Source organism: Macadamia integrifolia, chromosome 14, assembly GCF_013358625.1.
Source record: "Macadamia integrifolia cultivar HAES 741 chromosome 14, SCU_Mint_v3, whole genome shotgun sequence".
NCBI classification, from domain to species: domain Eukaryota; kingdom Viridiplantae; phylum Streptophyta; class Magnoliopsida; order Proteales; family Proteaceae; genus Macadamia; species Macadamia integrifolia.
In genome coordinates, this window is record NC_056570.1 from 31678259 (window position 1) to 31693922 (window position 15664).

The following is a 15664-nucleotide window of genomic DNA, read 5'->3' on the forward strand; positions in this document are numbered from 1 at the left end:
CTCTCTCTCTCTCTCTCTCTCTCTCTCTCTCTCTCTCTCTCTCTCTCTCTCTCATATGTTATTCCTTTCACACGTAAAAAAAAAAAGTATCAGATGCTCTCCCACGCCTCAACGTGCATTGAATGGTTTGAAGGATTTGGGAGTCTGTGCCCGGATCCTTTCAGTCGTCTCATGCACATTGAAGCTTGAACGTGTTGGAGAAGAGCTGGATCTTCCCAACCCTTTGTGACTTACTAATATTATTTCTTAAAAGTATATTTTGCCAATTTTTTTTTTTTTATAATGAGAAGTCTCACAGTATTGTGGCAGATAAAATCGAGGACCATAGTAACGGAGATGTAGCGATTGATTCTTATCACCGGTATAAGGTATGGTCTAAAATATTATTTTCAATATGGAAGAGAGAAAGTCACACTCTCTATGTGCAGTAAACTAGCAGGTAGCACCAATAGGGGTGTTTGATGGGGTATCATATAGTAGGGATAGGGTCATAGAGAGTCATTTCAAAAGAGGTAAGAAAAAGATTAACACAGTAGGTTCTAGCTTACTCCGGTGTACCCAATCTTTTCTCTTTCAATATATATTCCTATATATGATAGATCAGGTGGTGTTGCTCAAACCTATTTGTTTATACTTCCTTTATTAAGATCAATGAGTAGGCGGGTTATTATATTTACAGGAAGATGTGAGTATAATGAAGGACATGGGTATGGATGCTTATAGATTTTCCATTTCATGGTCAAGGCTTTTACCTGGTAAGATCATGTTCCATTTTCCTATTTAAATTAAATGCTTCAATTGTGTCGTGGCTATAATAATAATAATAATAATATAACTTTCTTACCCATTAAGTTAATTTACCAATTAATATTCTTTTTGTGCCCTTCACGGGTTACAGAATTCATAGAGGAACTTGGACCAAATTTCTTTCTGCTTAGGACAACACTAGATAGCACAACTAAACGGGTAAAACTTGTGGGTAGCTAATGAAAGGCTCATGTCTTATCTGTGTGGTTATGAGTAAATGAAATAAAGGAAAGTAATTAAAAAAAAATTCTAATTATAGTGTGTAACTAACTTACAAATATGGTAACTATAATTTCAAATTTTTAAAATATATTATTTAACCCTTTAAATTCTTTTTTGATCTATCTAAGTCTAAGTGAATCGGTTGAAATAAAGCCATAAATTTTAATTATCAATATTTATTTATTTATTTATTTATTTTTCTTTTGAGAAGTAGTTTTCTATTTGGGACATAACATATGCCAGCAGTTCCAATGTCTATCTCTCCTCCTTAAGACAAGCCAAGACGTAAAGATTTTTTTATTTTTATTTTTATTTTTATTTTTTATTTTTTTAACAAGGAAAGAGATAGACACATGAGAACTTTGGGGTAAGTAACCCTTTCGGATGGAGTTCTTTTTTATTTTTCATATAATTACATCATGAAATCTTTCTATTTCTTTTTCTTATGTCTCCATTCTCTATTAGATGGAAAGCTAAGTGGGAGGGTAAACAGGGAAGGCATTCAATATTATAACAACCTCATCAACGAGCTTCTATCCAAGGGTAATTACTCTCTCTCTCTCTCTTGTTATAGGATTTGACATCCACATAAACACATTCTATGTTATCATTTGCAGGTATCCAACCCTTTGTGACTTTATTTCATTGGGATGTCCCCCAAGCGTTGGAAGACAACTATGGTGGTTTTTTGAGTCCAACTATCATGTAAGCATCAATAATTTACGTCTTCTCATTCCCTACTGTCCGACGATGTTGTAGTACTGACTGAAATGAATTGAATGTTGCTATTTTTATGCACAGTGGTGATTTCCAAGGCTTTGCTGAGGTTTGTTTCAGAGAATTTGGCGATCGGGTGAAGCATTGGATAACTTTAAATGAGCCATTGAGCTTTGCTGCTCTAGGTTACAGCCAAGGAACCTACGCACCAGGCCGATGTTCCAAATGGTTGGGAAATTGTTCTTCCGGAAATTCTGAGACTGAGCCTTACATGGTAGGGCACCACCTACTTCTTTCTCATGCAGCCGCAGTGAAAATATTCAAGGACAAGTATCAGGTTATACACTAATATTGATTCCTAGAGATGTCAATCGGTCGGGTCAGGTCAGGTCAGGTCAGGTCAGGTCAGGTCAAGCTGGTTTTGTACGGGCCTAATCAGGCTTCTGTACTTTGGGATCATAATCTAATACATCCCGCACCCCCACACCCCCCCCCCCAAAAAAATAATAATAATAAAAATACACTAATACTAATTCCTTGGGGTGTCAATTGATCTGGTCGGGCTTAATCAGGCTTCTCTACTTAGGACCTTACACAATGACTATTCTATTTAAGTAATTGGTCCTCGTAAGCATGACACGTTTATTAATTGGGCCAAATCGGGCCTGCGGTTGACACCCTACTGATTGCTGAATTGTACTCTTGAAGGTGTAGATCACAGGAATTTTGAGTTTAAAGCATTGGGTGGGTTTGTGTTGCAGGCATCTCAAAAGGGAAAGATAGGAATAACATTAAACTCACACTGGTTAATACCTTACAGCAACAACCATTCTGATGTTGCTGCAGCTCAGAGAGCACTTGATTTCACGTATGGATGGTAAGTATAATTCTGAAAATACATGACCAAATATATCTTACCTAGTTGTGTCATCTCCCTTTTTTTTTTATTTTCTTGGGTCCAAATTGGATCAAATTTTGGATCGATCCAACCGGTCCAGATGTTAAATCCGATGGCCCCTAATTAATTTTATACACTGCTCCTATAATACTTAAAATTAGGGTGTCAATGGGTTGGTTTGAAGCGGTTTTGCTCAGTTTTATCGATTTGAATATGAGAATGAGTGAAACCAAAATATGAACCAATAAGTTTACACCGGTTTGATTTCATTTCTTTTTTTAATCTGTTTGATTTAGATTCTTATGAGTTTTGTGATGGTATAGATTTATTATTGGGTTATCATTTTCGTCAAATTGAGTTAGATTTTGACACCCCTACTAATAATTATTCTCTTCTTTTTTTAATTAGGTTTTTGAGCCCTTTAACTTATGGTTACTATCCCAAGAGCATGAGTTCCAGAGTGAAAAATGGCTTGCCAAAATTCTCCATGAATCAAATGAAAATGATTAAAGGATCATTTGACTTCCTCGGACTTAATTACTATACAGCTTATTATGTGGCTAACAATGACCATTGCAAAGATGTTAATCCAGCTTATACTATTGATTCTTGCGCTAAGCTCCTACGTAAGTTCAAATATGATCCTCACATTGTTTATATTATAAGTTAATGACATCTTAAGTTGAATCATATTAACAGAATTTATAATTAATCGATTTTTTTTGTAATAACAGAGGAGAGAGATGGGATCCCCATTGGTCCAACTGTGAGTATACTTACGTAATATAATGTTTCTTTCATACATTAATATGTTGTAATTAATGAGATTGTGTGAATATTATTATAGACTGGTTCATCTTGGCTTCGTGTATATCCGCGAGGAATATGGGAGTTGTTGAAGTATACTAAGAAAGAATACAACAATCCAGAGATTTACATTACTGAGAATGGTGAGTTATTTCGTCTCAAATATCAAAATTTCATTTTATATACAAAGCATTGCCATATGAGTTCGGTGATGATTCCAACGGGGACTCTTCGATGCTTAAATCAAAATTCCCAACAACAGTATGAGTTCAGGAATGAAAGAGTAAGCTTAAAGTATGAAGATGTCACATTTGTACCTTGGGTAGAACTTGTGTTATTAGGATAAGTGCAGAGAGACCTAAGTCCACTTAGACTTGAGTCCATGAAGGTTGCCAATTGACTTCATGGAGAGTCTTGAGTTTGTTAGGTCGTGGGGAATGAGTTCTCAATGGTCTGAATGCCCTTGAACCAATCACGAGTTAGTCTTGAACACATATTGGTGAGCTGGTTTTATGTATATCACAAAGCATAGACTGGATGTGGTTTTATTTTTTATTTTGTTACAGGAATATCGGAGTTCAATAACAGCACACTCACATTGGAAGAAGCTCTAGCTGATAAATGGAGAATAGATTACTACAACAGGCATCTTCAGTTTGTCTACAAAGCAATCAAGTGAGTATTTCTTCACTATAAACCTCCTCCTCACAAATTAGGACTACAAACCAGGCCTTGCCCTGGGTCCAAGTGAGCATGAAATTTTTGTTCAGCCCTAAGTGAAACCTTGAATAAAGATGGCATGAACAACATATCCACCTAATTTGGGAAACACTTTTTATCTCAGGCCCAACATAGGTCTGGACTGGATTTTCAAATTCTTGGGCTGGGTTAACTTTGGCATGGCTCAACCGGGGCTTTTATAGATTTAAAATACTGTTCAAGGTGATTGTTGCAAGTAAAATATTTGGGAATAATATCTAATGTAAAAATATTTTCTTGCAGTGATGGTGTAAATGTGACAGGATTCTTTGCATGGTCATTGTTTGATAACTTTGAGTGGAATTCTGGATATACAGTTCGGTTCGGCATTAACTTCATAGATTACAAAGATAAGCAGAAGAGATACCCGAAGCATTCAGCCATTTGGTTCAAGAATTTCCTCCAAAATACACCATAGATAAGAGTTCTAAATCTATGGAGCCCAGTAAATTGGGCTCGGATGGATGACTCATTGAGCTTTTTGATTTTGTGCATTCCGCCCTTAGGCGTTTTTCAATATGATTTTGATTTCAATTTTGATTAATTGGTCAAGAAATTGAATTACTCTTCACTCTTGTATGCTCTTGGATTTTTCACTGTTCTGTTCTAGTCTACAACTTGGAAATCGCAATCCTTGTGGAAACTTAACAAGTAAATAGGGGAAATCTATCTACAAAATCTCACCAATACCAATCCAATGTCGATTCAATACCTTATAATACTTATAGTGCATTAACATTGTCAGGGTTGAAAAATCAAATCCTCTCAAGTGCACCGAGTGTCTAACGGTTAGTGGTGCATGTTTGAATATCATCAGTCATTCGATATACATTAGGCAAACTAGAGCATTGGAGAGGATCTGAGTCCCTAGGTTGGAGCATTTTTGTCTCTTTCCTTATTGTAATTCTCCCTCACTAGGGACCATTCATTTTGGGGCAATGCTTGCCCCCACCCTCACTTTCAAGGGTCCACATCCTCTGCAACGAGCGATGAGGTGTGGTGAACATTGGACGGTTGAGAGCATATAGACACATGCCCCAATTTTTACCTCGACCCTCACCCTGACCCTCGCCCTCACCCTCACCCTCACCCTCACCCTCACCCTCCTTAGATGTTCTTGTTTTCTTTGTGCTTTGTTAAATATATATGTATTAAAAAAAAAAAAAAAAATTGTTACTAAGAAGTACAAAAATTTACAGAATTACCGAATACAAAAACGAAAAAGATGGCAGGTCAAGATGGATTAAGAAATCCCATTTACTACAAGACAAGTAATTCTGAACCGCAATATCCTTCAAATCAGATAAAGACAATAAAGGAAAAAGGAAGAAAAACAAAATCTCTCTCTCTCTCTCTCTCTCTCTCTCTCTCTCTCTCTGTCATTCATTCATTTGGTTGGTGGGAGTTGATGATGGTCGGGTATTATTAGCCATGAAAGTAAGTAAAGGAAGGGAACATCAATAATGCATGACATAAACATTGTACTCAACAACGGCATCACCAGTGGTAAAGTTAAAGTTATGAGTCTTGACCTGAGCATACCCTCTAGCAAACCGGAAAAGCCCACTACCTCCGATCACCGGCATCTCCCTCACCGCCGATAAAACTGCATTCCTCCCCAGTATAGTGATAGTGCTCCCATTGTACTTCCCTTCCATGAAAGCAAAGTTCATCGCCATCAACAATCCAACCTCTTGCTGCGAAGCAGAAGCATAGAACCCTTGAGCTCTCCCGAGGAGCTTCGATCTCATCTCTGGCCCTTCCGTCAATGGATCATCGATCATGTACATGAGACCAAACCCCGTCGCCGATGAGTTCAACGGAGCTCTGGCGATTCTTACGGCGGTGGGGTTGTGGCCACTGAGGATATCGTGCCAGTAGAAGCGGAAGTGGCTTAGTTTCTCTTTCTTAAGTCCTAGTGACCTCCGATTCAGGGTTTCAACAAAGCTGGAGACGACTGGGGGGGTTTGGGAGAGAAGAATGGTGAAGGTGAGGGTGATGGAGAGAAGGAGGAAGGAAGATCCTGCCATTGGGGCCTTGAAGAAATCAGGATTGAGTGGGGAGGAAACTGTAAAATGACTGAATTTGTGTGGTGATATAGGGATCAGGAATGGGAGCTCTACTTATTGAACTTCGAGGGCAGAGGCAGGTCTGGAATGTGGAAACTAGAAAGTGATCATAAAAAGAAAGAAAGGATTGAGTGATTGTGCTGAATGCTTTAACAAGACAAAAGAATCTCCACCTTTTCCACCACTATGACTTGGTGGTTTTCACCTACCTCCTCCCTACCTTTCAAAGGTATCAAAGGGAGGAAGGTTCTCGACATCTCTCTCTCTCTCTCTCTCTCTCTCTCTCTCACTTTGACGAGACCTGTATTTTTGGTAAATAATCGCTCAGATCTGAACACTATGACTCCCTTTGTGAGGGGGCACCTCTTCTTAAGTTACCTTGATATTTTGTCGTGTTTCTTAGAAAAAATTGTCTTGAACCCTTAGGTATTCTCTATCAACACATCTGTGACGGTTTTGGGTGCATGTACCCTTTTATTGAAGGTTGAACTTTTCTTAGAGTATGATATGGGTTACTTCAGCACCGTAGTGCCTGATACTCTCTCTCTAAAGAGATGAAGAATACTATAGAAAATGAAAAATACCCAACCATATATAATTGGTGAATATAATTTTTTCTTAACAAAATTGACTTTAGATGATTGTTAGATTAATTGTACATCTTATTGATTAGTCATATAATAAATTTCAAATTCAATCAAATATCAAGCCATAAATATCTATCATATTTTAATGTGACGATGGTCGTCATAGGCAATATCATTTCCCATTCCATGCTATTTAACTTATTCTAACCCGGACTCTACCTCAACCTCATAACAATCAAGGAATGAAATGAAGGCAAAGGTCAGCAGTCATCATCCGAGAAGCTATGGGAATGAGAAGAAAAACTATAAAAGTCACATGAGACCTCAATATTAAAATGGTTTTCCCACATAAACATTTTACTAAAAGGTTCTTGGCTTTTGATCCTAGTATTCAAGTTCAACTTTTTTGAGGAAAAAGCGAAATCCAGTGGGATGAAATCGTTTGTTGAAAAATCTTAAGCAGCCAAAGTCAAAAGAAGCCCAATATTCCCGAGTGTTTAGGATTCGTGCACTGATGATAGTAAATATTCCATCATACACACCTCCTTGCACTCACCTATTTCTCCTGCAAAAGTTGGCTTTTCTAGAAACTACACCAAGGAGCTTAGCCAAACATGCACTAAAAGGAAGCTACACCATCTTGCGATAGGAGATTAGCCCAATCTTGATCAAACCTTATAGAAAACCCCCAAAAAAAAATAATGTAATAATAATAATAATAAATAGACATAATGGGGAGAAAGAGGCGGTAGATCATTGAACATAGCTTAACAATTTCCTTGCCTAGATTGAATCTTTAGTGAAAATGGAAAATTCCAATGGTACCAAATATTTTAAGGAGTTGGTCTCTTTAGTAGAAAATCTTATGACAACATATAGGCATCGTTTGACAACGTTCGGTTTCTACCGTTTTTGCAATTTCTTGTTCTCAAAAAAGTAGAAAGCATAAAAGGTGTTTGATAAAGTTGTTTCATTTCACCCATTTTTAGAAATATAAATCAAAATTTATGTTTATTTACAATTCTAGAAATGACTTTAATGAAACAAGTCGACTTGTAATGAATTTGAGAGAAAAAAATGCTATTGTGCCCGATAAATCTCTCAACTTTTTAAACCTAAAAAGAGGCAACCGAACCCTCTCTCACTTTTGGGCATCCGATGATACTATTGGATTTTTTAATGACATTATGTTTGCAAAAAAACATTTCGAGAAACAAGTTTATCAAATACCAAAAAATCCGTTTTTGTTTCCAGAAACATGAAAAGTCGTTTCTGTTGTTTCTAGACATAGAAATAGCAGAAACGTATCAAACGGTGCCATAGTTTCTATAATGTCAAATAGGCTAACTCTATTGTAGAGGGGAAGAGGAAAAAATTATCTTAATCAAGAATAATTTGTTAATTTATTTTACTTGGTTTAGGAAATATATATCGTGGTTATCTTAAAGGTATTCAAAGCTAAAAAGTGAAGGAAAAAATGTAGTTCCCTGGATATTTATTTATTTATCTATTTTAATTATCTTTTTTTTTTTTTTTTTTTTTTTTGGAGGGGGTGTGGTAAGGTACCATGGATCTGTCATCAACCTCGTTCTAGATAGTAGAGTAGAAATCTACCCCATAAGATACTCTACTTAACACTATCCTCTGTTAATGATTCCCATTAAAGTGGTATTTATGGGAAATAAATTTGTCTAATGAAAAAGCATGCACTGGGGGAAGTTCTATATTGGTTAGTGCCAATTTGCCATTATACCTAGCCCACTGCCTTCTAGCATAAGTCGTAGCATGCTTGTCTGACACGATTTCGAGGGTATGAGGAGGACCTTTTTTTTTTTTAATCATTTCCTATCGACAGCCCATAGGTTACTAAGGATGGCAGCCCAAGAGGGTGGCCACGGGTGGCATCCTAACTATAAGTAGAGGCCTGCCAGGGTGGGGGGTGGGGGGTGGGGGGTGGTTGGGGGTGATGAAGAAGAGGGAGAGCAACCTCTACGATATAGGCTAGAATGTTACTACGGCTAGCAAAGCCCTTTAGGGAGCAGGCCCCTCTCTATTAAGGAAGGAAACATTATAATCTCAATTTTATGTCAAAGCTGGTACAATGGTTGTTCTTCATTAACCACAAGGTGTTAGGGAATATATATTTCATTCCATTCGATTTGACGTTCTTGTTGATTTATTTGTATTATGGCAAGTTTAAATTATTTTTGATACTAGGTATTCAAGTCACCTATTTCATCTTTCAACTTCTGGTAGGCGTGGATCTGGTCTACCACGCCTAAAGTGGATTCTTTAGGAGGAATTATTTAGCGAGTGACACTTTTAAATCCAGAAAACTTGGCTTAAAATATGGAAGAAATTTTCCTCCACTGCACAAGAACGGTTCAGCCGCATCCTAGGGTCCTAAAACATCCTCCCATAGTTACGAATGGTCAAACACACGCCCAACAAGTGCACGATAGCCTCTCACTCATTTGAAAGTTGCGCTCAAGGGGCTCCTCTTCATCGTGGTTGAACAAAAACTCAATCCTAATAACAGTTTCAAAATTTAATAGCCTATTTGTCTAATACTGCCACAAAATGACCCCTCTGAGAAATCTAACTGAGAAAACACATTGATTAATAATGGTATAGATAGATAATTTACTTATTATTATTATGATTGGTAGAGAACATAGATATTACACTCAATAGTGGCTTCTCAAGTTTGTCGAATTTTTTACAATCTAGATTTTTACTCTTACTTTACATAAGATTATGTGATAACATCTAACCCACATGATACCATTAAGAGCAAATAGACATTCTCGGGGTAAGGCATGCAAGAGCCTCGTGCACTTGGTACGCCCTAAGTATTTCAAACCAATTCATCACCTAACATTATCCCAAATATAAATGTACAAGTAAGTGAAAGAAACTCAATATAAACTCGTAGGTCTATATTTAGCATATGGTTATATACTGCTATACTTAATTATGTATTGTATTTAGTGTATTTTTAATTTACATGTTATTATTTAGATATACAAGATCGGTCTTGGTTGGTCCGGACTCAAATCAAGGCCTCAGCCCATGCATTGCCTGGGCTGGGCTTGGGCCTTTGAATCTTAGCCCAAGCCTGTCCTATGGGCTAAAAAAACAGCCCAGACCCTGCCTGGGCTCAAACCATGGTCGGCTTCAACAGGCGAAACTTGCACCCCTAACATGCAGCGTGTAGATCCCTCTCTCTTCAAATTGGTTTGAAAACTTCCTTTTACCCCTAAATTTAAAGAGCTTTTGGATATAAATCTTGTTCGCCACTTTGGCTACAATGAGGAGTCTTACATCAGTACTGAGGCATCCAATTAGAAGTGTGGATCAAGTTCTCATACGAGAAGTACGAGCTGATCTACACAGCTGAAATCCATCACACAATTAATTGTTGAGTGGATTCCATCTATGCGGATCAGTCCGTATGAGAATGGTTCTCGTAAGAGGACTTGATCTACTCTCCAGGCGGTGTGACTTTCATTTGAGAGGGGGTTTGGGGGCCTGTCATTTCACCCTTCTTGTGTCTTGGGCACATGTTCTACACACCCTTCCCTTTCCCTATCAATATTTACTTCATATTTATCAATTAAAAAGAAAAAAATGTAGAGTTCTTCGAAGGGTGTCAATTTCAGACCCGCACCGATAGGCCAAACCAAGCCTGACATGTTTATGGTCCGACCTGGACCGGCCTGATTATTAAACGTATCGGTTTTAAGCTCGACGCGTTTATAAATAAGTAGTACACGAGGCAAGGGGTAAGCCCGATGTGTCTCCTGACCAGCTCGCCCTGAATATTAAACGTGTCGGGATTTAATCCAGATGCATTCATAAATAGGTAGTACACAGGGCAAGGGGTAAGCCCGATGTGCCTCCTGATCAGCCCGGCCCAGCCCGGCCCGTTTACAAGCCCGATTAAGACTGGCATGTTTAGGGCATTTTGATTTTTTGGGGGATAGAATAGGGTATATATTGATATTTTTATCAACAAATGACTATAATTAAGTGTAATATCTTTTCAAAATTGTTGATGATTTAACAAAATAAATTAAAGTATCTTAAATCTAAGAAAAATAAAGACCGTTAAGGCTTTATTGGTACATTACCCTGTTTAAGACTCGATTATAGCAAAATTAATTCGATTAAGAGAAGAATGATTAAAGCTTAGAACCCGACTAAACCCGACACAGCACTGTTCAAGACCGATTCATTCCTTAAATAAGTAGATCATGGTCTGAGGACATAGGCCTGCTAGCCCGACCAATTGACATCCCTAGATCGAAAGTGTATTGGTTACACCAACGTGGGTCAATGAAAATACACACAAAAGCATCAACAAAGTAAACATTTCCATTTTTTATGAGAGCGGGGCATTATTTTTCCTGCTTCTATATCTGGCTCCTGGCTCCAGCCCGTACACTCCGGGACAGAAAACATTGTCAGGTGTTTAGAGTTCCCCTGCGCCTGACACACACAGGGGAATTCATTTCACGGCCCCTATGTCATTGGCGCAGGGGAGCTCTTAGATACTTTGTCCAACAGTAGTTATTCATTTCCTAAAAGCCTCAAGCAGTGAAGGGATGGGAGCAGGGAATGAACGGAGAATTAATTGTCCATCTAATATCTGTGACGTCTCCTCCATTGCTCTCATTCAATCGATTCTCTTGCTTTCACACTTCACAATCTCTCCCCAAAAGTACTGAGTCTTCACTCTTCTGCTATTTCCTATGAACTCTGTTTCATTCTTTCTTCTCCATCTCCACTTCTTCTTCTTAGTACCGTCCGCTACTTGTAGATCAAATTTATTAATCTCGTTATGCATTGCCGATTTAGAAGGTTGGATTTTAGGTTATGAGCTCTGTAAAATTTCTTTAATTATTTAAAAAAATAGCAATATTATTGTGGAACTACATTTTGTTGTTAGCCCTTGGAGTGATTATATTAACTAATTATTGGTATTCTTCTATTTTGTAGGCCCTCATGATAAATCTTCCTAAATGTGAGATAGTAGAATCTTGCTTTTTTGCAGGACCTGGATTTGTAAATGTTGTTTTTTCAAGCATATGGATAGCCCAAGTCTTGGCATACTGATAAGTTTTCTCAACGGAAATTCTCATCTTAATTCTATGATCATATGAGAAGTTCCCTTTAATCTATTGATACTGTTGTTGCAGAGGATACAAATATATGCTTAAAGAGTGTATTGAGACATGGGCACCAAGATTGTAGATCAGTAGTGTAAGATTAAACACCAAGAAACACGAATAATAAAGAGACAATAGATTCGTACAACACAGAGATTTAACGAGGTTTATACACCAGGGTGATGTGCTACTTCCTCGGGCGAAGAAGAAGATAATTCACTATGCAGAAGAGAAATAACACCCTAGCAGCGGTGAAGAAAAACTCACCCTGAAACCCTAGCTGCGTGAAAACCCTGGAATACAATGACTTTCTCAACAAGCAAAAGTACATTATATATACTCCAAAATCGTGGGTTGACCCATCGGGTCACGGTCGATCTGGTCGAACCATACCGCGGGGGCTACGCTCCTGCACCCCCATACGAGATCAGTGATGGGCTCCGGTCTTGGGCCTATCGGCCCAACCCCTCTGCTTCCATCACAGATCTCAGAAAAAATTCCTATTCGGGTCGCCACCAAAATATGTCGGATCGGCTCAATATTCAAAACGGGTCAAGAATTCGAGACAAACTTAACAAGTAGTCAGTTGTTGAATTTTCTTCACCCAACATTGCAAAGGAAATGCATAATGTAGCTCACAGTTTTCGAAGGTTGAATTTCTTTGGCGCAACCATGTTAGTGATTGGGTACACAGGTGAATTTGATTGTTTAATAACTTATCATTTAGTGTGGTAATCTTATCCTCATTTTGAAGGTTTAATCTGTTTATCCATCCATATCTCTGTTGTTTCTTGCTTGGTGTATGTGCTTTGCACTTCTTCATTCTTATTCTGCACACTTTCATTGATTACCCAAACACCCTGGTACTTGTCGTATTCTTGGTGGAGGAACCTCACTGATCTCTCAGGCGGGTTTGGCACTTGCCATATTCTTGGATGTCACACTTACCTTGACTAGTTCCTTTCCTCTGTTCAAACTGTTTTACTGAGCATGAATTCTAAAGATACTGTATGTAATTTTGCAGGTTCTATTCTTTTGAGTCATGTATTTCTTGTGAACTTCTTGATCAACGGATTCTAGTTTTGTAATAGTTAACTCCTTAGTGGTGCCCAGTCACTGAAACTTTTTTATGATTGTTTCTGTTATTCTAGTAAATCATCCACTATCTTTACTAAAATTGAGAGACCAATATTTCTGCACCCTAAGGACGAAGGCATTCTTGCCTTCTTTTTCCCAGTACAGGCATTTCTAGTGACCCATCTAAGCTGAGATGATCCGCGACGGGTGGATACAGTTCGATACAAACCCAGTAATTGTGTTTAGAGTGACTGAGACGCCTCCCTGTTTTTGGTATTTCCCGCAAAAACCAAGTAGCAGATTCATTTCTTCCCTTCAAAATCACTATCTAAAGCAAGAAAAGAAAAGACCTGATGCATTAAGAAATCAAGGTGAAAAAATAGTCGGATTCACGGTTCTATTTCACTGTTATGGAATTTTTGTTCTTCCTCTCGTTTTATACTGGTTTGAACCTAACTATCTAGAGGTTGGACAACAAAAATAACAACAACAATAACACCTAAAACCTAATCCCAACTTAACGATGTCAGCTACATGGAGATTCCGAGCAAGAACGTGTGTGAGAATCCATACAAAGAGATGAATTCTGTTTCCTACAACCAGACCTCTCCTATTGAGCTGCTCTGCTAAAGATAAACAATGAGCCATGTGTTCATCCAGTGATGATAGATATTAAGCTCAAAGATTCAGCTTGGGAAGGATACGTAGTAAATGTTCTTGTGGATAGATGAGGTCTCTTTCTCTTTGGTGTCATCTTCAGAAGCTTAGAGGAACGATCCAACATTACTGCCAAAAAATTCTCAATTGAGAGAATCGAAGAATTCACAAACCCAGAAAAAGAAAACATTAAACGCGTTTAAAACGACCGCACAATTCTGCCGTTTAAAACTGCGCTAAAATGCGAAGTCGTGACTTGATCCCCAAATGAACGGTAAAAAAAGGGGTCGGCAAGAGAATCCGTTTGCAACATGTTTAAAAACCATCATTTCAAAACCAGTTTTTCTTTTCCCCACTCAATTGTGGAGTTTAAAACTTAAAACTCTCACAAGAAAAAAAAAAAAAAAAAAAAAAAAAAAAAAAAAAAAAAAAAAAAAAAAAAAGGAATGCTAGCGAGATGTAATGGAATTAGGTATACTAACGGTTTAGTGACCATCAGATGAAAAATAAAAGATCTCAACCGTTTATAATTGTTGTCCTACAAAACCACTATCAATATCATCGCTCCACTGTTTTTTTTCCTCTTCTTCTTCTACCTTTCCTTCTCTATGTCTTCGACTCCGACTCCGCCTCCCTTCCATTTCTCTGGCCTGGTCGTCTCCTCTCACGAGAGAGCAACAAGATTTGGACCACTAAACAAAGGGTGATGAAAGAGAAAGAAATAGAGATGGAGGAAGAAATGAGAGGAGGGCTTTTGCAGATACTTCACCTGTTCAGCTTGATCTTCTTCCTTCTGGTCCTATTCCTCGTAACCACCTTTGTCTACTGAGTTGGCGGTGTTTTCATGGCCAATTGAAAATAGTATGTTGCTACCGATTTAGTCAGAGAAAGAGAGAGAGAAAAAAAAAAAAAATTCATTGATCCTTTAATAAAAGGAAAAAAAAAAAATAATTGATTTGGGCTTTCTTTAATGGAGATTTCAGGATGTGGCCTTTCTTTAATGGAGATTTCAGGAAATGGGTTTTGATGGGTTTCGCTCTGTTGCAGGTAATTCTGAAGCTAGTTCTTCAGGCCATTTGGGGGTGCCGCTGGTAAGAGGGTTCGACGTGAATCGGTTGCCGTCAACGGAGGAAGCCGATGATGGGGCTCAAGTTTCTTCTCCCAACAATATCGTTTCGTCTTTCCAGATGGATTTCTCCATGTTCAAAGGAGGTAGCAACAGTAGCAAAAGAGACAACACAGAGCTCAATGACTCAATTGGATTTGGTTTCGGATTTGATATCGGGTTCCAGGAGAATCACTACTATTTATTTGGCTTGCTTCTTGGGTTTCTCCAGACAGTGGGTTTCTCGAGATTGAATACAGTGGATGTAGTCACCAGCGATGGCCATTTCGATCATGTGGGCTCCGGCTTAGCTAGGCTAATTGTATTGGCCGAGCAGTTCAATGTAAACAGAGTCTTCTCTTACTCTGAGCATGGGGAGGGAGAAACTGTCAGTGCCGGTGTTGGTGGCGGTAGAAGTGGTCGATTTGATTTTGTGGATTGCGTGGTGTGCTTGTGTAGGCTCATGAATGGGGAGCAAGTGAGGAATAAAGGGCAACGATTCAATTACTCTAATCATACGATCCATATTTGCTAGCATTCTTAATTCCGTTACATCTCGCTAGCATTCCTAACCATTCTAGCATTCCTAACCTTTCTCCCAAAAAGGGGGAAAAAGAGAAAAGATTTATTTTCTAGAAGAAAGCAGATGATTGATTATCCCTCTTTCTTCATTCTAGTTTGGAGAGAGAGAGAGATATTTACCTTCAGGGAGTTGCAGGCTTGTAGATTTTGGTAGGAGATTCTAACTCGCCAATGAGAAGAACGTAGGTTAGGGTCCAACCGTTTTT

The 15664-nt window shown here is 38.3% G+C and overlaps 2 protein-coding genes across 2 annotated transcripts in view; one reads left to right on the forward strand and one right to left on the reverse strand.

Annotated features, from left to right (window-relative positions):
- The window catches only part of LOC122060838 (beta-glucosidase 13-like), a 5125-nt gene extending 497 nt beyond the window's left edge, over positions 1–4628 (forward strand). Inside the window, exons 2-12 of the mRNA XM_042623930.1 lie at positions 291–368; positions 680–755; positions 1495–1572; positions 1647–1734; positions 1831–2083; positions 2508–2623; positions 3053–3309; positions 3379–3410; positions 3492–3594; positions 4018–4126; positions 4454–4628. Of these exons, the coding sequence (XP_042479864.1) occupies positions 291–368; positions 680–755; positions 1495–1572; positions 1647–1734; positions 1831–2083; positions 2508–2623; positions 3053–3309; positions 3379–3410; positions 3492–3594; positions 4018–4126; positions 4454–4628 (1365 nt within the window). The remainder of the gene's footprint in view (positions 1–290; positions 369–679; positions 756–1494; positions 1573–1646; positions 1735–1830; positions 2084–2507; positions 2624–3052; positions 3310–3378; positions 3411–3491; positions 3595–4017; positions 4127–4453) is intronic.
- A 795-nt stretch (positions 4629–5423) lies between these two features.
- Positions 5424–6617, reverse strand: LOC122061134 (dirigent protein 19-like). The gene has a single exon (XM_042624333.1). It carries the CDS (start codon positions 6238–6240, stop codon positions 5668–5670), a length of 573 nt encoding a protein of 190 aa, XP_042480267.1. The 5' UTR covers positions 6241–6617; the 3' UTR covers positions 5424–5667.
- Between the last annotated feature and the right edge of the window lie 9047 nt (positions 6618–15664).

Excerpts from the sequence above, each read along its gene's own strand:
- LOC122061134 (XM_042624333.1), bottom strand. The coding sequence starts at position 6,240 with ATGGCAGGATCTTCCTTCCTCCTTCTCTCCATCACCCTCACCTTCACC.